Raw genomic sequence first — 26,541 nt, 5'->3', positions numbered from 1 at the left:
TGAAATCTGGTACTTTAGAGGAATTTTCCTTACTTCTGCCCTGAAAGTCTAACTGGAATCTAATTTCTTTGTGATCGCTGTTTGCAAGTTCGTTCCCTACCTCGACATTGCTAATGAGGTTTACTCTGTTCCACAGAACTAAATCGAGTATATTATTACCCCGTGTGGGTTCGGTTATATGTTGACTTAGGAAACAGTCCTGGATCGTCTCGAGAAAATCCTCTTATTCTGAGTTACCCGTAAGGTCAGTTCAATCTATTTGGCCAAGGTTAAAGTGGCCGACTATACAGACTTTGTTGTGAATGGAAGCCCTGCGCATTTCATCCCAGATAAGTCGCTCATTGACTCTATCAAGATTGGGAGGTCAATATATTACTCCTGTGATTAATTTTTCCCTACAGTCGCTTAATTCTATCCAAATTGTTTCTGTATTCCGCTCAGTTTTTATTTCCTTATTTATTTCACACTTCAGATTTTCCCTAATATAGATTGCTACTCCGCCTCCTTTCCTGGTCTGCCTATGGGTATGGAACAATTTGTAACCCGCAATTTGGTATTCGACCAGCAACTCACGTGAGTCTAGGTTGATCCATGTTTCAGTGAATGCTATTATATCGATTTTTCCGGTACATACCAAAGCCCTAATATCATCCATTTTGTTTCTCATACTTCTACTGTTCGCGTCGTAGACATTTAAGTTAGTTGTGTTCTGAGTCCTCCCTTTACCGCGTTTAGTTTTAAACTCCCTGTTTAATTTAGCTTTGTCATCATTCCTAACACTATTTCCCTGTAATCTTTTACTTTGTTTACCCGCTCCCACTGCAGTTTCCCCCACCCCCGTGCCCATATGTTCCCCTAGCAATTTAAAGACTTCGATATCCTTTGAACTGCCCCCTCTAGAGACCCAGCCGGGGTTGCCACCCCATCCCGAGACAGGTGCACTCCATCCCTAGCATAAAGGTCCCTTCTGCCGTAGAAGTTGTCCCAGTTGTCAATGAATGGGACCGATATTGACTTGCAATATCTGTCAAGACGGTCGTTGACACCAACCGCCCTTGACAACCATTCACGGCCAACTCTCCTTCGAGGCAGGACACCGCATATGATAGGGATCGCTCCCTTAGGCCTAATACGATCTATAGCTGCCTTGAACTTATCAAGAAGCTCCTCGCTCCTACACCGGCCAATATCATTGCCTCCTGCACTGAGGCAGATAATGGGTTTGTTCCCATTACCAGAATCACATGGCGTAGTAATTCCCTCACGGATGGTGTTATGAGGGGCATCACGTGGTGTTGTAATTCCCTCACAGATGGTGTATGAGGCGCCTGATGATGTAGTAATTCCCTCTCAGATGGTGTTATGAAGGGCATCACGTGGTGTAGTAATTCCCTCACAGATGGTGTATGAGGGGCCTGGTGTGGTGTAGTAATTCCCTCACAGATGGTGTATGAGGGGCCTGGTGTGGTGTAGTAATTCCTTCACAGATGGTTTATGAGGGGCCTGGTGTGGTGTAATAATTCCCTCACAGATGGTGTTATGAGGGGCATCACATGGCGTAGTAATTCCCTCACATGATGCTGTAGCAACTCATTCACTACGTGGTGTCGTAGCATCATGGGGACACCACGTGGTCTGTTGTCACAGGACCTCACTCAATCAAGTGGGTGAGGTGTGGTCCCAGGCCTCTCTATCGTGCAGTCTCAGGGGAATTATCACTGGGTGGGACCTCACTGTGTGAAGGTTAGCTTGGGTAAGACTCAACTGTATCTGCCGAGTAGTTTTTCACTGTGTGTGTAATAATAATAATAATAATAATAATAATAATAATAATAATAATAATAATAATAATAATAATAATAATAATAATAATAAACGGTTTATTAATAGAGTTGCAGCCGGTTGCTGAAAATTTACAGACTTACATTTGTTTGTGTTTGTGTGTGTGTGTGTGTGTGTGTGTGTGTGTGTGTGTGTGTGTGTGTGTGATAGATATACAGTATATGTGTCAAGTATGTGCCCTCTCACATAAGTGTACCCCCAACGCCACTGATCAACCATAGATATGCATACATGGAAATTATAATTCATTAATTGATATTTCATTTAAATTCAACTCATATATAAAACGGCGTAAGAGAAGGGTTTGTAGTAATATGAATCAATTAAAAGTGGCAGATCAGTAGGCTTCAAACCACATCTGGCAGATGTGGGACAAGTTAAAACTGTCGGTATACAGTATTCGTTAGAAAACTGTTGTGGTTTGACAATTTATCACTTTATAAAAAATATTAATACGATTTATATTGAAATGCATATACCCTGTAGTAATCTTCATTACAACTTACAACAAACTTTTTATCTGAATAAGTAGAAATCTAGTTACGAAGAACGTGATGATTCTACATCAGATTTCTTGGCTTGACTCAGCATAGCCAGGGAAAACACAATAAAGAATAACTTGCAGTTTTCCTCCCGCTTTCTACTGAGTATGTGCTCTTTGAAGACCACTTGAACAACACTGGAGCTGATTCAGATACATTCAGGAGCCAGTGCATGCCCAGTACTTGTCATTGGCGAAGAAGATAAAGGTAAAGTAAAGGCTGGGTTAGTACTAAGTTTGACACGTCATTTACACGTGTCGTTCCTCCTCAACCAGCACCACTACACTGTTACCTTCTACTACACTGTTACCTTCTGCTACACTGTCACCCTCTACTATTATTATTATTATTATTATTATTATTATTATTATTATTATTAATATTATTATTATTATTATTATTAAATTTTCGCCTCCCAGGCCCCGATGTGGGTCAGCGACCTGTACCCGGGTAGACGTGCACGGCAGCGTCTGTGTTTGTTACTATTTATAGGTTCGGCGTTCAGAAACAAACGACACTATTTCCTTCATGGTGCAGTTACGTGCAGAGCCGACTCCATTCACGCAATACACCACTGTTCGGGAATCGAAGATACACTGTGAGTATTACACGTTTGCCTGTACCACTATATTACCAATGTTTCTAAATTATCAACGATGATGACAGTGCAGCACAGGGTGACAATGTAGCAGGCGAGTGTAGCGGAAGGTGACAGTGGCAGGTAACAGTGTATCAGGAGACAGTGTAGCAGTTGATGAAGGCAGTGTATCAGGTGACAGTGTAGCAGGTGAGTGTAGTAGAAGGTGACAGAGTAGCAGAAGGTAACAGTGTAGTATAGTGTGACAGTGTAGCAGGTGACAGAGTAGCTGGTGAGTGTACAATAAGGTGACAATGTAGCAGAAGGTGATAATGTAGAGGAAGGTAACAGTGTAATAGAAGGTGACAGTGTAGTAGAAGGTGACAGTGTGGTAGAAGGCGACAGTGTAGTAGAAGGTGACAGTGTAGTAGAAGGTGACAGTGTAGTAGAGGGTGACAGTGTAGTGAAAGGTGACAGTGTAGTAGAAGGTGACAGTGTAGTAGAGGGTGACAGAGTAGTAGAAGGTGACAGTGAAATAGAAGGCTACAGTGTAGTAGAAGTTGACAGTGTAGTAGAGGGTGACAGTGTAGTAGAAGTTGACAGTGTAGTAGAAGGTGACAGTGTAGTAGAGGGTGACAGTGTAGTAGAGGGTGACAGTGTAGTAGAAGGTAACAGTGTAGTAGAAGGTGACAGTGCAGTAGAAGGTGACAGTGTAGTAGAGGGTAACAGTGTAGTTGAAGGTGACAGTGTAGTGGAGGGTGACAGTGTAGTAGAAGGTAACAGTGTAGTAGAAGTTGACAGTGTAGCAGAGGGAAACAGTGTAGTAGAGGGTAACAGTGCAGTAGAAGGCGACAGTGTAGTAGAGGGTAGCAGTGCAGTAGAAGGCGACAGTGTAGTAGAAAGTAACAGTGTAGTAAAAGATAACAGTGTAGTAGAAGGTGACAGTGTGGTAGAAGGTCACTGTGTAGTAGAAGGTAATAGTGTAGTAGAAGTTGACAGTGTAGTAGAGGGAAACAGTGTAGTAGAGGGTGACAGTGTAGTAGAAGGTGACAGTGTACCAGAAGATGAAAGCAGTGTAGCAGATGACACAGTGTAGCAGAATATGACACAGTGTAGCAGAAGACGACAGTGTAGCAAAAGACGACACTGTAGCAGAAGGTGACAGTGTAGCAGAAGATGATGACAGTGTAGCATAAAATGATGGCAGTGTAGAAAAAGATGACAGTTGGCAGTGTAACAGAAGATGACAGTTGACAGTGTATCAGAAAGTGACAGTGTAGCAGAAAATGATGCATTGTAGCAGAAAATGATGACAGTGTGGGAGATGACGACAGTTTGGCAGAAGATGATGACAGTGTGGCAGATGACAGTGTAGCAGAAGGTGATGACAGTGTAGCAGACGATGGTGACAGTTTAGCAGATGATGACACTGTAGCACATGACAGTGTACCAAATGATGATGACAGTGTAGCAGACGATGGTGAGAGTTTAGCAGATGATGACAGTGGAGCAGATGATGACAGTGTAGCAAAAGATGATGACAGTGTAGCAGAAGATGATGACAGTGTAGCAGAAGATGACAGTATCACAGAAGATGATAAGAGTGTAGCAGAAGATGAGGACAGTGTAGCAGAAGATGATGACAGTCAAGCAGATGATGATAGTGTAGGAGATGACGACAGTGTAGCAGAAGATGACGACAGTGTAGCAGAATATGATGACAGTGTAGCATAAGATGATGACAATCTAGCAGATGATGACAGTGTAGCAGAAGATAATGACATTGTAGCAGAAGATGATGACAGTGGAGCAGATGATGATGAGAGTATAGCAGAAGATGATGACAGTGTAGCAGAACATGACAGTGTAGCAGAAGATGATGACAGTAGCAGATGATGATGACAGTATAGCAGAAGATGATGACAGTGTAGCAGAATATGATGACAGAGAAGCAGAAAGCGAAAATGTAGGTGACAGTGTAGCAGAAGGTGACAGTGTAGCAGAAGATAGTGCCATTGTAGTAGAAGGTTATGACAGTGTAGCAGACGATGATGACAGTGTAGCAAAAGGTAATAGTGTAACAGAAGGTGATAGTGTAGTAGAAGATGGTGACAGTGTAGCAGAAGATGATGACAGTGTAGCAGATGATAACAGTGTAGCAGGTGATAGTGTAGCAGAAGATGATGACTTTGTAGCAGAAGATGATGACAGTGTAGCAGAAGATGATGACAGTGTAGCAGATGATGACAGTGTAGCAGAAGATGAGTAGAAGATGATGACAGCAGAAGATGATGACAGTGTAGCAGAAGATGTAGAAGATGATGACAGTGTGATGATGGTAACAGTGTAGCAGAAGATGATGACAGTAGCAGATGATGGCAGTGTAGCAGAAGATGATGATAGTGTAGCAGAAGATGATGACAGTGTAGCAGAAGATGATAACAGTGTAGCAGAAGATGATGACAGTGTAGCAGATGATGGCAGTGTAGCAGAAGAGGATGACAGTGTAGCAGATGACAGTATCGCAAAAGATGATGATAGTGTAGCAGAAGATAATGACAGTGTAGCGGAATATGAAGGCAGTGTGGCAGAAGATGATGACAGAATAGCAGATGACACAGTGTAGCAGAAGTTGATAGTGTAGCAGGAGATGATGGCAGTGTAGCTGATGACATAGTGTAGCAGAAAGTGACAGTGTAGCAGAAGACAATGGGAGTGTAGCAGACAATATAGTGTAGCAGAAGATGACAGTGTGGCAGATACCTGTAACAGTGTTAGCAGATGATGTCATTGTAGCAGAAGATGTTGACAGTGTAGCAGATGAGAAACAGTAAAGCAGAAGATGATGACAGTGCAGCTGAAGATGACAGTGTAGCAGAAGATGACAGTGTAGCAGAAGATGATGACAGTGTAGCAGAATATGATGACAGAGTAGCAGAAGGCGAAAATTTTGGAGGTGAAAGTGTAGCAGAAGGTGACAGTGTCGCAGAAGGTGACAGTGTAATAGAAGATGGTGCCATTGTATATGAATGTGATGACAGTGTAGCAGACGATGATGACAGTGTAGCAGAAGGTGATAATGTAGCAGAAGGTGATAGTGTAGCAGAAGATGGTGACAGTGTAGGAGAACATGATGACAGTGTAGCAGATGATGGCAGTGTAGCAGAAAATGATGACAGAGTAGCAGAAGATGATGACAGTGTAGCAGAAGATGATGACAGTGTATCATATGATAGCAGTGTAGCAGAAGATGATGACAGTGAAGCAGAAGATTATGACAGTGTAGCAGATAATGGCAGTGTAGGAGAAAATGATGAGAGAGTAGCAGAAGATGATGACAGTGTAGCAGAAGATGATTACAGTGTAGCAGATGATAGCAGTGTAGCACAAGATGATGACAGTGTAGCAGATGATGGCAGTGTAACAGAGGATGATGACAGTGTAGCAGAGGATAACGAGAGTGAAGCAGAAGATTATGACAGTGTAGCAGAAGATGATGACAGTGTAGGAGAAGATGTTGACAGCATAGCAGATGATGACAGTGTAGAAAAAGATAATGACAGTGCAGCAGAAGATGATGACAATGTAGCAAAAGATAATGACAGTGTAGCAGATGATGGTGACAGTGTAGCAGAAGATGATGACAGTGTAGCAGAATATGATGACAGAGTAGAAGGCGAAAATGTAGGAGGTAACAGTGTAGCAGAAGGTGACAGTGCAGCAGAAGGTGACAGTGTAGCAGAAGATTCTGACATTGTAGTAGAAGGGTTATGACAGTGTAGCAGACGATGATGACAGTGTAGCAGAAGATGATAGTGTAGCAGAAGGTGATATTTTAGGAGGTGGTGACAGTGTAGCAGAAGATGGTGACGTTGTAGCAGAAGATGATGGCAGTGTAGAAGAAAATGATGACAGTGTAGCAGAAGATGATGACAGTATAGCAGAAGATAATGACAGTGTAGCAGATGATGGCAGTGTAGCAGAAGATGATGACAGTGTAGCAGAAGATGAGGATAATGTAGCAGAAGATGATGACAGTGTAGCAGATGATGACAGTGTAGCAGAAGATAGTGACGTTGTAGCAGAAGATGATGGCAATGTAGCAGAAAATGATGACAGTGTAGCAGAAGATGATGACAGTGTAGTAGAAAATGATGGCAGTGCAGCAGAAGATGATGACAGTGTAGCAGAAGATGATGACAGTGTAGCAGATGATGACAGTGTAGCAGAAGATGGTGACGTTGTAGCAGAAGATGATGGCAGTGTAGCAGAAAATGATCACAGTGTAGCAGAAGACGATGACAGTGTAGCAGAAGATGATGACAGTGGGTAACAGGTGATGGCTGTGTAGCAGAAGATGATGACAGTGTCGCAGAAGATGATGACAGTGTAGCAGAAGATGATGACTTGTAGGAGGATGGCAGTGGTATAAGATGATACAGTGGAGCAGAAGACGATGACAGTGTAGCAGAAGAGGATGATAGTGTAGCAGGTGATGATGGCTGTGTAGCAGAAGATGATGACAGTGTAGGGCAGAAGATGATGACTGTGTAGTAGATGATGGCAGTGTAGCATAAGATGATAATAGTGGAGCAGAAGATGATGACAGTAGTAAAAAGAAAATGACAGTGTAGCAAATTATAATGACAGTGTAGCAGGTATATGATGACAGTGTAGCAGAAGATGTTGACAGTGTAGCAGATGAGAAACAGTGAAGCAGAAGATGATGACAGTGCAGCTGAAGATGACAGTGTAGCAGAAGATGTTGACAGTGTAGCAGATGATGACAGTGAAGCAGAAGATAATGACAGTGTAGCAGATGATGGCAGTGTAGCAGAAGATGATGACAGTGTAGCAGAAAATGATGACAGAGTAGCAGAAGATGATGAGAGTGTAGCAGAAGATGATGACAGCGTAACAGATGATAGCAGTGTATGAGAAGATGATGACAGTGTAGCAGAAGATTATGGCAGTGTAGCAGATGATGACAGTGTAGCAGAAGATGATAACAGTGTTGCAGAGAGATGATGACAGTGTAGCAGATGATGGAAGTGTAGCAGAAGATGATGACAGTGTAGCAGAAGATGATAACAGTGTTGCAGAAGATGATAATAGTGTAGCAGATGATGACAGTGTAGCAGATGATGACAGTGTAGCAAAAGATGGTGACGTTGTAGCAGAAGATGATGGCAGTGTAGGAGAAAATGATGACAGTGTAGAAGATGATGACAGTGTAGCAGATTATGATGACAGTGTAGCAGAAGATGACAGTGTGGCAGACGATGATAACATTGTAGCAGAATATGATGACAGAGTAGCAGAAGGCGAAAATTTAGGACGTGAAACTGTAGCAGAAGGTGACAGTGTAAGAGAAGATGGTGCCATTGTAGTAGAAGGTGATGATAGTGTAGCAGACGATGATGACAGTGTAGCAGAAGATGATAGTGTAGCAGAAGGTGACAGTGTAGCAGAAGATGGCAGTGTAGCAGAAAATGATGACAGAGTAGCAGAAGATAAATGACAGTGTAGCAGAAGATGATGACAGTGTAGCAGAAGATGATGACAGTGTAGCAGAGGATGATGACAGTGAAGCAGAGGATTATGACAGTGTAGCAGAAGATGATGACAGTGTAGCTGAAGGTGACAGTGTAGCTAAAGATTATGACAGTGTAACAAAAGATAATGGCAGTGTAGCAGAAGACGATGACAGTGTAGCAGAAGATAATGACAGTGTAGCAGAGGATGATGACAGTGAAGCAGAAGATTATGATAGTGTTGCAGAAGATGATGACAGTGTAGCAAAAGATAATGACAGTTTAGCAGAAGATGATGACAGGGTAGCAGAAGATGATGACAGTGTAGCAGAATATGATGACAGTGTAGTAGAGCATGATGACAGTTTAGCAGACGATGATGGCAGTGTAGCAGAGGATGATGACAGTGTATCAGATGATGGCAGTATCGCAGAAGATGATGACAGTGTAGCAGAAAATGATGACAGTGTAGCGGAAGATGGAGGTAGTGTAGCAGAAGATGATGACAGTATAGCAGATGACACGGTGTAGCAGAAGTTGACAGTGTAGCAGGCGATGATGGCAGTGTAGCAGACGATAGAGTGTAGCAGGAGATGTTGACAGTGTCAGCAGAAGATGATGACAGTGTAGCAGAAGATGTTGACAGTGTAGCAGATGAGAAACAGTGAAGCAGAAGATGATGACTCTGCAGCTGAAGATGACAGTGTAGCAGAAGATGTTTCAGTGTAGCAGATGATGACAGTGAAGCAGAAGATGAGGACAGTGTAGCAGAATATGATGACAGAGTAGCAGAAGGTGAAAATGCGGGAGGTGACCGTGTAGCAGAAGGTGATAGTGTAGCAGAAGGTGATAGTGTAGCAGAAGGTGATAGTGTAGCAGAAGATAATGACAGTGTAGCAGAATATGATGGCAGAGTAGCAGAAGGCGAAAATGTAGGAGGTGACAGTGTAGCAGAAGGTGAGCAGTTTAGCAGAAGATGGTGCCATTGTAGTGAAGGTTGCGACAGTGTAGCAGACGATGATGGCAGTGTAGTTGACGGTGATAGTGTAGCAGAATAAGATAGTGTACCAGAAGATGGGTGACAGTGTAGAAGGTGATGACAGTGTAGGCAGAAGATGATGACAGTGTAGCAGATGCAGACAGTGTAGCAGAAGATGATGACAGTGTAGCAGATGATGACAGTAGCAGATGATGACAGTGTAGAAGGTGAGGCAGTGTAGCAAAGGAGACGCTTGTAGCAGAAGATGACAGACAGTGTAGCAGAAGATGATGACAGGTAGCAAGATGATGTCAGTGAAGCAGATGATGACAGTGTAGCAGAAGATGACAGTAGCAGAAGATGCAGACGTTGTAGAAGATGATGGCAGCAGCAGAAATGTATACAGTGTAGCAGAAGATGATGACAGTGTAGCAGAAGATAATGACAGTAGCAGATGATGGCAGTGTAGCAGAAGATGGTGTCAGTGTAGTAGAAGATGATGACAGTGTAGCAGATGATGACAGTGTAGCAGAAGATGATAACAGTGTAGCAGAAGATGATGACAGTGTAGCAGAAGATAATGACAGTGTAGCGGAATATGAAGGCAGTGTAGCAGAAGATGATGACAGTATAGCAGATGACGCAGTGTAGCAGAAGTTGACAGTGTAGCAGGAGATGATGGCAGTGTAGCAGATGACACAGTGTAGCAGAAAGTGACAGTGTAGCAGAAGACAATGGGAGTGTAGTAGACGATACAGTGTAGCAGAAGATGCCAGTGTGGCTGATACCTGTAACAGTGTTAGCAGAAGATGATGTCATTGTAGCAGAAGATGTTGACAGTGTAGCAGATGATGACAGTGAAGCAGAAGATGATGACAGTGCAGCTGAAGATGACAGTGTAGCAGATGTTGACAGTGTAGCAGATGATGACAGTGAAGCAGAAGATGATGACAGAGTAGAAGAAGGCGAAAATTTAGGAGGTGAAAATGTAGCAGAAGGTGACAGTGTAGCAGAAGATGACATTGTAGCAGAAGATGATGACAGTGCAGCTGAAGATGACAGTGTAGCAGAAGATGACAGTGTGGTGGGTAGGGGGTGAGGAGTGTGTGTGGTAGGGAGAGGAGGGAGTGTGTGGTGGTGGTGGGGGGAGTGTGGTGCTACGGAGGGGGGGTGTGTGGTTTAGGGAGGGAGGTGGGTAGGGAGAGGGAGGGTAGGGAGGGGAGGTGGTGGAGGGGAGGGGTGGGTAGGGAGGGAGGGTAGGGGAGGGGAGTGTGGTAGAGAGGGAGGGGTGGGTGGTAGGGAGGGAGGGGAGTGTGGTGGTAGGGAGGGAGTGTGGTGGTGGTAGTGGTGTGGTGGTAGGGGAGTGGTGGTGGGGAGGGGGTATGGTGGGTAGGGAGGGGAGTGTGGTGGGAGGGAGTGTGGTGGGGAGGGAGGTGGTGGGGGAGGGAGTGTGGTGGGTAGGGAGGGAGGTGGTGGTAGGGAGGGGATTGTGGTGGTAGGGAGGGGTGTGTGGTAGGGGAGAGGAGTGTGTGGTAGGGGAGAGAGTGTGATGGTAGGGAGGGGGGTATGGTGGTAGGGAGGGAGGGAGTGTGGTGGTAGGGAGGGGGGTGTGGTCGTAAGGAGGGAGTGTGGTGGTAGGGAGGGGACTGTGGTGGTAAGGAGTGTAAGAAAATTGTTAATAATATTTTTGTCTTATTTTAGTAGAGGTTGAAGCTGAGAATGATGAAGCACATTAAGCAGTGGGTGACGGTGTTGATGTTCCTCGTGGTGATGGGGCTGCAGCCTGTCGTTTCCTCCTCAGAGAGTTGCCACCGTCTGCCTGGCCTTCACTTCCTGCTGCCCACTACTTCCTGGCGGCCTGCGTCTAAGTTGTCACCACAAGTAGCTGTCAGATCCGGTAAGGCGGATATAATTTTGTCACCTTCTTTGCTCGTGCTGGAAATTATAATTAATTAAAATCACAGAGCTTTTTATCTCAAAATATCTCTCTCAGACGTACGATTTTAACATTTGTCTTGAGAAAGGATTCATTTTAATGCCTTCAAAATTATTGTTACTTTTATATATATATATATATATATATATATATATATATATATATATATATATATATATATATATATATATATATATATATATATATATATATATATATATATATATATATATATATATATAATCAACACCTCACCCCGCCAGGATTAGATCTAGGGTACTTAAGGTTCAAGCCAATATTATAAATATATTTATATTCCTCATCAATGAATTCCGGGCTGCAAATTCTTAAAGCAGGTAAAAACATTGATGAAAATACTGACTGTTTGCCTCTATTATGGTGGGCACAATAATAATGAATGTATGAACCTACTAATGTGTGTTCATACATTCATTATTATTCTGAACTTGATCTCACCCTCCTCTGGATACATATACCTTGTTTTGTACTTCTCCTTAGTCTTTATTCAAGATGTCTTGAATAAAGACGAAAGCTAAGGTACTCCGTTGTTTCCATTTTCCCGTGTGATTTTATCAAGATTTATCTTATCCACGTTTTCATTGTGGATTTACATGAAATATATATATATATATATATATATATATATATATATATATATATATATATATATATATATATATATATATATATATATATATATATATATATATATATATATATATATATATATATATATAAAATCAACAACCTCACCCTGCCAGGACTCGAACCCACAATCTCATGTGTGTGACCGGGAACGTTACCTCTAGACCACCAGGACACTAAAAGCAGTCCTAGACTTTGTTATATTTCACACAAAGCCTGTTCATCGAGCTTATGGTGCCGTGACCTCTAATTGGGGACTACCCTTGCCTCTTAGGTGATCAGAGTAACTTTTTACCAAATCCGGCTTCGAAACACGAGGTTCCATTTATATTTCATTAGCCCATAAAACACGCGGACTTCTACATATAATCAACAACCTCACCCCGCCAGGACTCGAACCCACGATCTTATGTGTGTGACCGGGGAACGTTACCTCGAGACCACCAGGACACTAAAAGCAGTCCTCGACTTTGTTATATTTCACACAAAGCCTGTTCATCGAGCTTATGGCGCCGTGAACCTCCATTTGGGGACTACAACTTTGCTAAAGCAATAATAAGCTCTTCCTTACATTCCTTTAATACTCTGGCAAATATCTCATTGGGACCTGGTGATTTATTAGGCTTTAATTTGTCTATTTGCTTACTAACATCGTTACGAGTCACTGCTGTCTCGCTTAATTTTAATTTCTTCACTATATCTGTATAGAGTCGGTGCCTCGGGTATCATGTTTAAATTTTCGGTGGAGAAAAGTGTTGAAAAATATTTATTCAGATTATTTCTCATTTCTCCGTCATTATCAGTTAGCTCGCCGGTGTCTGACTGTATTGGTCCAATCTTTTCTCATGTTTTTGTTTGATACATTTGATAGAATCCCTTGGGGTTTGCCTTCGTCTCCCTTGCTACCTTCAGTTCATTATTCCTCTTTGCTTTTCTTATCTCGGTCTTAACCCTACCGGCCAATACCTTATAATAATCTCGGAGGTAGACTTCACCACGATTTATCCTTCTACCTATAGCCTTCCTTTGTCCAATAATATTCTTTGAATAATTATTTACCCATTTAGGGTCATTGTTGTTTGATCTGAGTTTTCTGTATGGTATGTTCTGCCTTTGTGCATTAAGTAACTCATTATTTAAATTGTTGTGCAACTCGGTAACCTCAGATCTCGTTATCAGGTCTCCCGGTAAGGTGAGGTCGCCCTCTGTGGGTGCATTGTGAGAGGTCACCTCATGTGAGGTCATGTAGTTCACCCCCAAGCTATCAAAGTTTGCCCTTCTGAAATCTGGGACTTTAGTGGAATTTTCCTTGCGGCTGCCCTGAAATTCTAACTGGAATCTAGTTTCTTTGTGATTGCTGTTAGCAAATTCGTTCCCTACCTCGACATTACTAATGAGGTTTTCTCTGTTTGACAAAACTAAATCGAGTATATTATTACCCCGGGTGGGTTCGGTTATATGTTGGCTTAAGAAACAGTCCTGGATTGTTTCAAGAAAATTCTCTGATTCTGAGTTACCTGTAAGGTCCATCCAACCAATTTGGCTCAAGTTAAAGTCGCCTACTATTCAGACTTTGCTATGTATGGAAGCCCTGCGCATTTCATCCCAAATAAGTCGCTCATTAACTCAATCAAGATTAGGAGGTCTATATATTATTCCTGTGAGAAATTTTTCCCTACCATCGATTAGTTCTGTCCACATTGTTTCTGTATTTCGTTCTGTTTTTATTACCTTATTTATTTAACACCAAATTATCCCTGACATAGGTTGCTACTCCGCCTCCTTTCCTAATTTGCTTATCCTTATGGAATAATATGTAACTTGCAATTTGGTATTCGACAGGTAACTCACGTGAGTCTAGGTTTATCCATGTTTCGGTGAATGCTATTATATCGATTTTTTTCGGTACATGCCAACGCCCTGATTTCATCTCTTTTGTTTCTCATACTTCTACTGTTTGCCTAGTAGACATTTAAGTTAGTTGTGTTCTGAGTCCTCTCTTTGTCGCGTTTATGTTTTAACTACCTGCCTAATTTAGTTTTGCCATAATTCCTAGCACCATTTCCCTGTAACCTTTCACTTTGTTTACCCGTTCTCACTGCAGTCTCCTCCACCCCCGTGGTCATATGTTCTCTTATCAGTTTAAAGACTTAGACATCTTTTGAACTGCCTTCTCAAGAGAACCAGCCAGGGTTGCCACCCCATCCCTCGCATAAAGGTCCCTTCTGCCGTAGAAGTTGTCCCAGTTGTCAATGAATGGGACTGATATTGACTTGCAATATCCGTCAAGCCGGCCGTTGACACCAACTGCCCTTGACAGCAATTCATTGCCAGCTCTCCTTCTAGGCAGGACACCACATATGATAGGGATCCCTCCCTTCGACCTAGTGCATTCTATAGCTGTCTTGAAATTATCAAGAAGCTTCTCACTCCTACACCGGCCAATATCATTGCCTCCTGCACTAAGGCAGAAAATGGGTTTGTTCCCATTACCAGACAAGATATTGTCCATCCTGTCAACTATATCCCCCACCTCATCTCCTGGCAAACACACCCTCATCCTATTTATATTTTTACCATAAAAAGCTCTGTCCAGGTACCATACCTGGGAATCGCCAACAATTAAGGTTTTCCTATCTTCCTTGTCAGCCTTGTCCCTGACTAGGTTAACATCCAATTCGTCTATCAAAGGACTGAAAGGATTGGTACACTTAGCTGTTGTTGTCGTATGCTTGGTGGGTTTTTTCACCATCTTGGTGTGTTTTTTTCACCATCAGTTTGGTCGTCCCTCCTGACAACCTTCCATGCGCCTGAGTTTTCGTCAGACACTGGCTTTCCTTGTCTCGTTTCCTCCTTCATCCTCGCTATCTCTTCCTTTAGTTTCAAGTTTTCTTCCTTGGTCCTCTCTAACTCTGCCCTCTGAAGGGCACAGTCCTGTTCACAAGTAGTACTAGCCATTACTGACAATTAATCCCCCGGAGCTAAGCCTGCCGTGACCTTTCCTCTAGTGAGGTCAGAACACAACTGGGATAATTTTAAATTTTTGAAGATGATGGTTTAACTCTTTGAAGGTGATGGTTTAAATCTTTGAAGACAATGGTTTAACTCTTTGAAGACGATGGTTTAACTCTTTGAAGGCGATGGTTTAACCCTTTGAAGACGATGGTTTAACTTCTTGAAGACAATGGTTTAACTATTTGAAGGTGATGGTTTAATTCTTTGAAGACCATGATTTAACCCATTGAAGACGATGGTTTAATCCTTTGAAGACGATGATTTAGCTCTTTGAGGGCGATTGTTTAACTCTTTAAATTCGATTGTATTGGTTTTTTAACACTTTATGCACGATTGTATGATAACCCTTTGAAAGCAATGGATTAACCCCTTTGTTTTCAAAAGGTTACCCGACTTACAGCCCCTCAAGAGTGTATATCCATACCAGCGTCTGTACCAAGAATCATCTCCCAAGCATGAATCAATTATTGAGTTACTTTGAAGTACTGCTGATTTAGACATGTACATTATACACCATCTATCGTTGATCAGATAACAAGTGAAATATTGCAGATGGTAGTCAGTGGGGCGAGGCTGCAGATGGCAGGTCAGAGCAGGAGTGGTGGCGAGAGGTTCTGTGTGAAGCTGCCAAGTCAACCCCAGATCACCGCTCTTATGTCCTGCCCAAACTGTACAGGTAAACAAACGGGTAATGCAGCTGTTCTGACTGCCAGAGAACACGTTACACTCCCTCAGTCTAAAAAGGAGGAGGGGGGGGGGGGCATGTTATTGAAACTCGGCATGATACTGTTTTTGAGACATATTGATAGTTACTTGGGCGATTTTTGTTTTGATTATTGATCAGAGGTGATTTTTAAGATTATACAATTGAAAGGGTACTACTGAAAGTATTTCTGATCCCACAAACACTCCATTAAACCTCACGGAAAGACACAAAGTACAGAAATATTGACGTGTCGTGTCCAACTATTACCTCCCTGATGTAGGTAGTCAGCAGGGCAGTGTTTTCGAAGATACAGTCGCGTACACACACAAGTATACCTAGTACAGCAGGTGCCGCGCTTTGTGAGACGTGGCAACTCTGCGCTTTTTTACATCGTATAACAACTCCCAGAATGGCCCTAAGGAACGTCACAATAGGAGCCAGACAAAGGATGCGAGATAAACATTCCACAGTGTTGCCACACCTCAGAAAACGCGCCAGCCGCTGTTTAAGTGCAGGCGACTGTAGGACTTGATTACATGTTTATGTTAAGTAGAGGTACAAGTTAATTTCTCCGTATTCCCCATTTATCGGTTCACTGAGTCACGTAGGAATTTATTTGTGAGAACAAACGTGTAACCAATATATAGATGGTTACAAAAGTCACTAGATGTAGACAATATCGCCAGTCTTTTGTGGTGATCTGTATATTAAGGATGCCAACTATAGCCTTTGACCATAGGAAGTACGATATCCTTGTACAGTGACGTCACTCCCTCGAAGACCAACTACAATGTATACCTGATGGAGACGACCTGCAACCCTCGCCCTAGCTACCGAGCCTGGTGCGCCGTGGAGAGGTGAGTTGTGGTGGGCGGTGGAGAGGTAGGTGGTGGTGGTGGTGGTGGGTGGTGGTAGTGGGTGGTGGAGAAGTAGGTGGTGGTGGGTGGAAGAAAGGTGGAACATTACTAAGTTTGCCATAACACTTTGATCATAATAACTAACCACAGGAGTCATTGTTTAACCATATGAATAAGTCATCTCTTCAGTGTATTTGTTTAACAGTTGGGCGCGTCAGAACCCCGGAGCAGAAATTTGGTACATCATGACGAGTCTCACAGCTGACGACTCAGACGGCCTCTTAAGCAAGCTGTTAAGTTGTTACTCCAACCTCCATCTCGTGACTCCTAACCTCAACAACATATTCGTGAACACTCCTTTAAAGAATTTATTCCAGTCTAGTAATTGGGCAAAGAATCCTGGTGAGTGTTATGCCGTGTCCAAGCTTATTGTAGATTCTAGAAGGTGTTAGTTAGCTAAATGTGTGTCCTAGCAGATGTTAGCTTATTGTATATTCCAGCAGATGTTAGTTAGCGTATTGTATATCCAAGCAGATGTTAGTTAGCTTAATGTATGTCCTAGAAGATGTTAGCTTATTGTATAGCCTAGCAGATGTTAGCTTATTGTATATCCTAGCAGATGTTTGTTAGCTTAATGTATGTCCTACCAGATGTTAGATTTTAGATTTTTTTAGATCGCCCCCGGAGGGGGCTAGTTTATTGGGCACCCCCTTACACGATCCAGGACTGTTTCCTAAGTCAACATATAACCGAACCCACCCGGGGTAATAATATACTCGATTTAGTTCTGTCGAACAGAGAAAACCTCATTAGCAATGTCGAGGTAGGGAATGAACTTGCAAACAGCGATCACAAAGAAATTAGATTCCAGTTAGATTTTCAGGGTAGACGTAAGGAAAATTAAAAAAAAATCCCAGATTTCAGAAGGGCAAACTTTGATAGTTTGAAGAGGCAGTTGAGAGAAGGGGTATCACGCCTGGGGGTGAACTACACCGACCTCATCCCACCCATGAACCTGACGGTTGAAAACGTCCTGATAACGAGGTCTGAGGTTGCCGAGTTCCACGAAAATTTAAATAATGAGTTACTTAATGCACAAAGGCAGAACATACCATACAAAAAACTCAGATCAGACAACAATGACCCTAAATGGATAAATAATTATTTAAAGAACATTATTGGCCAAAGGAAGGCTATAGATAGAAGGATAAATCATGGTGAAATTTACTTCCGGGATTATTATAAGGTATTGGCCAGTAGGGTTAAGACAGAGATAAGGAAAGCAAAGAGGAATAATGAGGTAAAGATAGCAAGGGAGGCGAAGACAAACCCCAAGGGATTCTATCAAATATATCAAACTAAAACATGAGAAAAGATTGGACCAATACAGTCAGATGCCGGTGAGCTAACCGATAACGACGGAGAAATGAGCAATAATCTGAATAAATATTTTTCAACAGTTTTCACCACCGAAAATTTAAACATGATACCCGAGGCACCGACTCTATTCAGAGATAGTGAAGAAAACAGATTAAGCGAGATAGTAGTGACTAATAATGATGTTAGTAAGCAAATAGACAAACTAAAGCCTATTAAGTCATCTGGTCCCAATGAGATATTTGCCAGAGTATTAAAGGAATGTAAAGAAGAGCTTCGTATGCCCTTAGCAAAGTTGTTTAAGATGTCCTTAAAAACAGGTGTAGTACCAGAATCCTGGAGGATAGCGAATGTAATACCTATTTTAAAGAAGGGGGATAGATCACTATCCTCTAACTACCGTACGATCAGTCTAACATCAATAGTAGGCAAATTACTGGAAGCAATCATTTCAAACTCTATTCGAAATCACCTGGAGGAGTACCAATTGACCACTGATTCCCAGTATGGCTTCACAAGTGGGCGTTCATGTCTAACTAATCTATTAACATTCTTTTCATCAGTTTTTGAATCGGTGGACGAGGGGCACAATTATGATGTGGTGTATCTCGACTTTAGTAAAGCCTTCGACAGAGTCCCCCACGAAAGACTAATTAGAAAGGTAGAAGCACATGGCATCAAAGGTAATATCCTTAAATGGATTAGGGCGTGGTTACAGGACAGGAAACAGCGATTGGGCATTAACGGCACTAAATCCCATTGGAGCAACGTCACTAGTGGAGTTCCCAAAGGCTCAGTACTTGGACCATTATTATTTATTATATACATAAACGACATAGATATCGGCATAGACAACAACATAAGTATATTTGCTGATGACACTTAAATAGGATGTGTAATTAAATCTGACAAGGACTTCGCAAAACTACAGGAAGATCTAAACAAATTTTTCAAATGGTCTGAAAAATGGCAAATGAAATTCAATGTGGACAAATGTAAAGTACTCAGTATAGGAGATGTAAACAGGGAAACCAGTTACCAGATGAACAACGATGCCAATGAGAAATCCTACTGCGAGAGAGATTTAGGAGTAATGATAAGTAGGAACCTTCAGCCAAATAAACAATGTGTTTTTGCTCGTAACAAGGCTAATAAAGTACTTGGGTTCATGCAAAGGAGTGTCAGTTACAAGATTAGTGAGGTCATCATACGATTATATCTTGCTCTTGTGAGACCACGCCTGGATTACGCAGTTCAGTTCTGGTCACCGTATTACAGAATGGATATAGAATCCTTGGAAAGAATTCAGAGGAGAATGACAAGACTAATCCCGGGCATTAGGAACCTTGAGTATAGAGACAGGTTAAAGCATCTTAATTTGCACTCCCTCGAGAGACGTAGAGCGAGGGGCGACATGATAGAGATGTATAAATGGAAGTCAGGGCTAAACAAAGGGGACATTAAAAAGGTACTCAAACTATCCAACCAGGAGCGAATTCGTAACAATGGTTTTAAATAAGACAAATTTAGATTTAGGAGCAAAATAGGTAAACACTGGTTTGGAAACAGAGTATTGGATGAATGGTACAAGTTACCAAATATCATCATTAACTCAAATACGCTGGGTAGCTTCAAACATAGGTTGGGTGCTTATATGAGCAATAATGGTTGGGTGTAAATGGGACTGCCCAGTATGGGCCAATAGGTCCGCTGCAGTTTCCTCCACTCTTATATTCTTATGTTCTTATCCTGTGCAAGATGAAGCGCAGAAGCGTTTACAGTGCCCATCTGAGAAGCATGCTCAGTTCATGTTATGGGGATCAACCCACCCGGGCACAGGTCACTGACCCACATCTGGGCCTGGGGGGCGAATATATAATAATAATAATAATAATAATAATAATAATAATAAAAATAATAATAATAATAATAATAATAATAATAATAATAATAATAATATTAATAATAATAATAATAATAATAATAATAATAATAATAATAATAATAATAATAATTCAAAGTAAATAAAATTTATAATAAAAATACAAAATTGAAAATAAAATAATAAATTGATAATTATAATAATAATAACACTAATAATAATAATAATAATAATAATAATAATAATAATAATAATAATAATAATAATAATAATAATAATGAAGATATACAAAAATTAAAAAAAAGATCAAAAGTGAGAAACAATATATGTATGTTGTGTTGTCAATAGTAAGAGAAACAATTGAGACCCTGCAATTGTGTGTAAATGAGGCAGAAAGTCAGATGAGCAACCTGGGACTTAGTCCCAATTTTCGTAATGCCATATGGCAGCAGGGTCTACCATTAGACAATACATTATGCTTCCAATATCTTCCCAGATGGTAGTACCTCCCTGTTTGATAGCTGCCTACTACCTACTAGCTTATTGTATATTCTAGCAGATGTTTGATTAATGTATTTCATAGCAGATGTTAGTTAGCTTAGTGTATGTCTTAGCAGCTGTTAGCTATCTTAATGTATGTCCTAGCAGCTGTTAGTTAGCTCAATGCATGTCCTAGCAATGCTAGTTTGCATAATGTATGTCCTAGGAGGTTTTAGTTAGCTTAATGTATGTCCTAGCAGATGTTAGTTAGATTACTGTATTTCCTAGCAGATGACAGTTAGTTTATTGTGTATCATAGAAGATGTTATTTAGCTTATTATATGTCCGAGCAGGTGTTAGTTAGCTTAATACATGTCCTAGTACGTGTTAGCTTAATGTATATCCTAGAAGGTACGGCTCCCGGACAGATGGCCGAAGGACATTTGGCCGACGGATGTTTCACCGACGGACATTTGACCGAACGGACATCAAGCCGACGGACATTTGGCCGAACGGACAATAGACCGAACGGGCAAATGACCGAACGGACATTTGGCCGAATGGACATATGGCCTTTTTAATTTTTTATTTTATTTTTATTTCTTCTTTGCAATGTATTTTTTGCACATTTACTAAAGGATAAAGGATATTTATTGTAAAGTAAATGCTTCTTTCAATGTATTTGCTTTATAAAATAAAGGATAAAAAGATAACATAATTACAATGTGATACATTTGCATGATATACATTTTTTTTTTGGTTTGGGGCGTGGCTAAGAACTTCACCTGACTTAACATGACTAGTTACGTCGCTCTTTCTTTTGTATTTCTGGTGGTGTTGGTGTGTGGATTAGCGGATGTCATGTGTTTGACCTGACCTCATGTTTTGCAAGGTCACCCTGTGTACATAAACCTCTCTCAGTCCTTGTAATTCACTAGTTAAATTGAAATTGGGGAAAATAATGCCGATTGTTTCCGAATAATGCTGATTATTTCCAACGTCTACCAGATATTAAGCACAAGACTGAAGCAATTTTTATATAGCAATTGCATTACAATTAATATCTTTTATCCTTTAGTAAATGTGCAAAAAATACATTGCAAAGAAGAAATAAAAATAAAATTAAAAAGGCCATATGTCCATTCGGCTAAATGCCCGTTCGGCCATTTGTCCGTTCGGTCTATTGTCTGTTCGGCCATTTGTCCGTCGGCTCGATGTCCGTTTGGTCAAATGTCTGTCTGTGAAACGTCCGTCGGCCAAATGTCCTTCGGCCATCTGTCCGGCCACGGAAGGTACTAGTTAGCTTAATGGATGTCCTAGCAGATGTTTGTTAGTTTAATGTATGTCCTAGCAGATGTTAGTAAGCTTAACATAAATAATAATAATAATAATAAACGGTTTATTAATAGAGTTGCAGTCGGTGGCTGAAAATATACAAACTTACATTTGAATTAGACATAATGACATGCATTCAATACATTTACAGGGCTGTACAGTACATTCAGTAAATCAGGAGTTGTATATTATTTTAACAATAGATGGGATGGTGCTGTTCTTATATCTATCGGTGCGGGCTCTTATGGGCTGAATTTTGTTGTAGTGGCGGACTGCACGAGGTGGGTGGGGGACTGCCGGTGGCAGGAGGTGGCGATGACGAGGATGGTGCAGTAGTCCACTGCCAAACCTTGCTAGTGCTTGGGGGTGGAGGTCACTGAGGGATGGTATATCCAGGGTGGAGAGAGTGGAGTAGCCGGAGTAGTCTGCACCGAGCATGATTCTGCAGGCCCTTTTCTGTACCTTCTCTAGCCGACGTTGTTGGGTGGAGTTGAGAGAAGACGACCAGGCTGGTGACGCATACGTTAGTTTGGGGAGAATAAAGGCGTTGTAGATAGTCCTCAGCTCTGGCGTGGGTGTCCCAAATGACCTAAGTCGTCGTAGCATGTAGAGTCAGTACGAGGCTGCCTTGATTGTGTTGTTTACATGGGCCTTCCAGTCCAGTTTGTGGTCTATGGTAACACCCAGGAGTTTGGCAGACTGCACTAACTGGAGAGGATGGGCACCCACTGTGACTGCTGGAGCTTGCACTGGAGTGGTAGCGGTATTGATGTGCATGACTACGGTTTTGGTATGGTTGATGGTGACCTTGTTCTCATTAGTCCATGCCTGTAGCCTGTCCAGGGTGCCTTGTAGCGATGAGTAGTCTGGTGCGGTGTTGTCCACTGTAACCCCCACAGTGCAGTCATCCACGTACTTCCACCTGTGAGGAGTGTCCGATAGAGCGTCGTTGATCAGGATGAGGAAGCACAGTGGTCCCATCTTGGTCCCCTGGGGAACACAGCAGGTGAGGTGTTGGAATGTGGAGACAGAACCCTGGTACCTGACTGCTTGCCGCAGTTCACTCAAGAAATCAGTGAGCCATGAGACTAAGTTGGTGGGTAGCCTTAGTGCAATGGCCTTGTTGATAACAGTGCAGTGATCAACAAGGTCAAAAGCCTTCCTGAAGTCAACAAGGGCAACGGCCAGTGATGTCTTACGTTTCTGCAGGTTTTTGTGCAGGAAATCCAGGAAACTAACTAAGCAATGTGATATAGAGGAGGTCCTTATATTGCCAAATTGCTGTGGATCAATTGACTGATAAATTCTAGCAAATGCACACTCAAAAACAAAGTCTTCACAGAGTAGACTGGGTATGGGGGTAATGGCAACTGGTCTGAGGTCGTTAGGGGACTGTGGGGTGGTGAACTTGGGGATAGGGGTGACAAATGCGGTTTTCCATTCATTAGGGCATTTGCTTTGTCTGAGGGATGCATTAATAATAGAACAGAAGGGGGTGGCAAGTTAGACTGCTAACTCCTTGTAAATTTTGATTGGGAGGTCAATTGGGGTCGTGGAGCATTTGGATTCAAATTTCAGGAGTTTGTTGGCGATTTAAAATGGTTGAACACTGGGAGGGGAAGAGGGGGAAGGTAAGTAAGCCGGGAGGAGAGTGAGGTCAAGACTGGGTAGGGTATGACATATGGTAGCAAAGTGGTTATTAATTATCTCAGCTGCCTCCTCACTAGGTAAATGTGAGATGAAAGGAAGTTTGGGAGACTGACGGTTAAGACCACAGAGATCTTTTACCTTGGAGTACCACTGACCGATGCCGACCTCCTTGGCCGTGCACTTTCCTTGGATAATAAAACTTTTTGGCTGACTTGATTTCCCTGATATCCTGGTTACGTAGACTTTGTACAGGCGGTTGTTGGTGTAGTATGCCTTGTTGCGCTGCTAAATTAGTCTTTTGATACGGGGTGTAATCCACGGGACATCATCTGGGTGGTTCCTCAGTGTCTTGGCTGGAAAGAAGTGGTGGTAGGCTTTGGTGATAGTGTCCAGGTAATTATCCCACTTGTTCTGCTTATCGTCTAACGTGATCACTTCAGTCCAGGGATACCGGGTCACCCATTGTCGGAAACGCCGCATGGCAGAGTCAGGGGTAGGTCGGTAGGTCCTGGTGGCAACTGGCGGTCGTGATATGGTAGGTGTAGGTGACCACAGTAGAGACAGGTGGGGGCTGCGCCCCATGGAAGGCAGCGGCTGGGGGAGAAGGTAGTGGTTACCGAGATCATTCATGATGAGGTCGAGGATGGCATTCCCATGTGTGAGAAAATCAACTATTTGTGCAAGGTGGTGTTGGGTGATGTCACTGATGTCTAACTCATTAAAGTCACCGCATATCACTAGTTTAGCACCTGAAAATCTGGATCTCAGGGAGTCAGCAGTGTCTATTATATGAGTAATCAGTACATTGGCGGATGGAGCGCAGGGGGGTGATAGCAAACATAAACAATGAGGGAGGCAAGCTGGCGGGGGGGGAGGTGGGAGTGACCTGAACCCACAAGTCCTCTACATCTTCAGGTACATTAACACCTAGGGGTGATGGTTTAAGGTCACTGCGACAGTACAGCAGATGTTAGTTAGCTTAACATATGTCCTAGCAGATGTTAGTTAGCTTAAAGTATGTCCTAGCAGTTGTTAGTTAGCCTAAAGTATGTCCTAGCAGGTGTTAGCGTAATGTATGTCCTAGCAGATGTTTGTTACCTAGATACAATTTTACCTGGTACAGTGGTGGTTCCTCAATTGAGTGTTAGCTGGGCACAATTTATCTGGTTACAGTGTTACCTGTCTACAATAAATTGTGTTATGAAACCACATAGTCAGCTACGTGTCTTGTGAGTCGTTAACCAAACCTCCACTTATACACAGCCTGGCCCGCCTACGATCTGAGCAACTTTTTACGGAACGCGTTGGTGTGGCTGTGGGGAGGCTTCTACAGTGACGCCGACACCATCTGCATGAAGGATGTGACACACCTCCATAATGTCATCGCCTACCAGATTATCGAAGAGGGCGACGCCGACAACGCTCTCATGCACTTCGACGCTGGTCATCGCTTTGTTTACATGGTCATGGAGTACCTCGCGAAGAACTTCCAGGTGTGTGTGTTTTTTGGTATGTTGAGGAAGAGTTTTGTTCTCAAGGAGTAAAGTAAAGACCCAACACTCCGTGTTTTCGACTAGCCTGATAATCCGACTTTAAGAAAGACAAAATTTAAGACTGGCGGAGAATTAACGAATAATTCAAGACGTTTAGTTCCAGAAGCGATGGTATGACAAAAGTAATAGTAATTATTTGAGAAAAAAAAAGAAAGACAGAAAAATATAAAATCAATAAGATGAGGCGAAATTCATTTTTATTTTCGTTTTAGAATAAGGTGGGCAAGTGGCAGGTAACCGGGCCAGGTGTGTCCACCAAGACCCTTGAGAAACTGTGCAACACGACAGAATTGGATGACGTTGTGGCCGGACATTCCACCTGCCAGGGTGTTACACTCCTCTCACAGCAAAACATCCAACCAGTGCCGAGCAAGTTCTGGAAATATTACTTCGCTGATGGCTACGGCACGAAACTGGAAGAGGTTAAAAATATATGATCGTATATTAATGTCAATGCGTTAGACTGTTTAAAATATCAGGTGAAATAAAGCTAAGGTGCCTATAATTTTCACGTGATCCTTTTTTTTTTTCTGGATTCCAGAAATTCAAGTCCGTCTTTGTCCTACGCGTGTGGGATCTATACAGCCATCAAGAACCCGTCGTGATTGGTAGGGACAGTATCTACGATGTGGCCGCTAGGACCTTCTGCCCCATCACCTACGGCTACGCCTCCCTTCGCTCCTCCTACTTCTAAGATGTTAACCCAGCTCCTCCTGTTAGCATAAGGGGGTATAAACGGAACACGAGACTCTCCTGAGGGTGTTGCGAATTAGTCACCTTCTATGTACAGAACTAAACAAAGAATGTGGTTGAAATTCTCAGTAATATTCAATGTCATAATATCCTGACCACTGATGTCTGTTATACACACCCTTTGTGACCTCTACTCTGTAATCCTTTTGAGCTACCGTTCACTGGATGAGTATGAGATGCACAATACACTAGCCGCTGTACTTAATTCATGGGAGGGGGGGGGGGGTTGTCTTGGCTCCAACAATGAGTCAATCTTTCACACAATAACTAACTTGCTAAGTTCATTGATAATTTCTCACATAAACAACATGAATGCTCACTTAATATCTTCGTAAACTACTCAGCTCTGTAACAGCCCATCTCCTTAAAACGATAATTTTAAATATTTGGATCACCTGAAAGTGAGCCCCCCCCCACCCCCCCAACGCTGGGGCAACGCTACCAAACTTCCTCACTTTTTATTCCTACAACTATAAATATTCTACCTATATCTCCTGTACGAGTTCCTATTCATTACACTGGTAGGTTTAAGAAATTCCCCCTATCTATACTTTCTACGCAAAACCCCCCCTCATTACACTGGTAGCAGCGTACTTAACGTGAACCCACGCCCTCCCGCGCTTAGCCATTACACCTGGCACGTCTCTCCCTTCATTTAATTCAGTTCGAGTATTGTTTAACCGTGTGCAGTAAAGAACAGTGAAAAGTGTCTTAGTGTGTCATCTGAGCAACTCACATATATATTCCTCATTGTTGCATGTGCGAATTGTTACTAGCAAAACACTCCTCAGAATATGTTCAGTGCTTAATATAATTCGTCAGTGTCCCCGGCGATTTGTAACGTTCTCAGTGTCCTT

At 42.2% G+C, this 26,541-nt stretch overlaps 5 protein-coding genes across 5 annotated transcripts in view; all 5 read left to right on the top strand.

Moving 5' to 3' along the window:
• The window catches only part of LOC121866325 (calcium-binding acidic-repeat protein-like), a 13,012-nt gene extending 7,425 nt beyond the window's left edge, over positions 1-5,587 (top strand). The window contains exons 2-5 of the mRNA XM_042365945.1: positions 3,282-4,053; positions 4,278-4,686; positions 4,832-5,212; positions 5,312-5,587. Coding sequence (XP_042221879.1) covers positions 3,282-4,053; positions 4,278-4,686; positions 4,832-5,212; positions 5,312-5,587 — 1,838 coding nt within the window. The remainder of the gene's footprint in view (positions 1-3,281; positions 4,054-4,277; positions 4,687-4,831; positions 5,213-5,311) is intronic.
• On the top strand, positions 2,821-26,541 carry LOC121866305 (lactosylceramide 4-alpha-galactosyltransferase-like). The gene is made up of 8 exons (XM_042365914.1): positions 2,821-2,982; positions 11,176-11,371; positions 15,644-15,767; positions 16,559-16,654; positions 16,860-17,056; positions 24,642-24,871; positions 25,144-25,353; positions 25,473-26,541. Exons 2-8 carry the CDS (start codon positions 11,194-11,196, stop codon positions 25,623-25,625), a joined length of 1,188 nt encoding a protein of 395 aa, XP_042221848.1. The 5' UTR covers positions 2,821-2,982; positions 11,176-11,193; the 3' UTR covers positions 25,626-26,541.
• On the top strand, positions 5,782-7,294 carry LOC121866324 (protein starmaker-like). Its single transcript, XM_042365943.1, has 2 exons — positions 5,782-6,688; positions 6,801-7,294. Exons 1-2 carry the CDS (start codon positions 5,782-5,784, stop codon positions 7,292-7,294), a joined length of 1,401 nt encoding a protein of 466 aa, XP_042221877.1.
• LOC121866323 (acidic leucine-rich nuclear phosphoprotein 32-related protein-like) lies at positions 7,964-9,406 on the top strand. The gene is made up of 2 exons (XM_042365942.1): positions 7,964-8,417; positions 8,491-9,406. The coding sequence occupies exons 1-2, from the start codon at positions 7,964-7,966 to the stop codon at positions 9,024-9,026; spliced, it is 990 nt and encodes a 329-aa protein (XP_042221876.1). The 3' UTR covers positions 9,027-9,406.
• LOC121866322 (histone H2A.Z-specific chaperone CHZ1-like) lies at positions 9,916-10,573 on the top strand. The gene is made up of 2 exons (XM_042365941.1): positions 9,916-10,102; positions 10,272-10,573. Exons 1-2 carry the CDS (start codon positions 9,916-9,918, stop codon positions 10,571-10,573), a joined length of 489 nt encoding a protein of 162 aa, XP_042221875.1.

The sequence above is a fragment of the Homarus americanus genome, unplaced genomic scaffold (genome assembly GCF_018991925.1).
Source record: "Homarus americanus isolate GMGI-L3 unplaced genomic scaffold, GMGI_Hamer_2.0 scaffold58074, whole genome shotgun sequence".
Lineage (NCBI taxonomy): Eukaryota > Metazoa > Arthropoda > Malacostraca > Decapoda > Nephropidae > Homarus > Homarus americanus.
The sequence above is the reverse complement of the archived record's forward strand: the minus strand, read 5'-3'. Positions and strand labels throughout refer to the sequence as shown.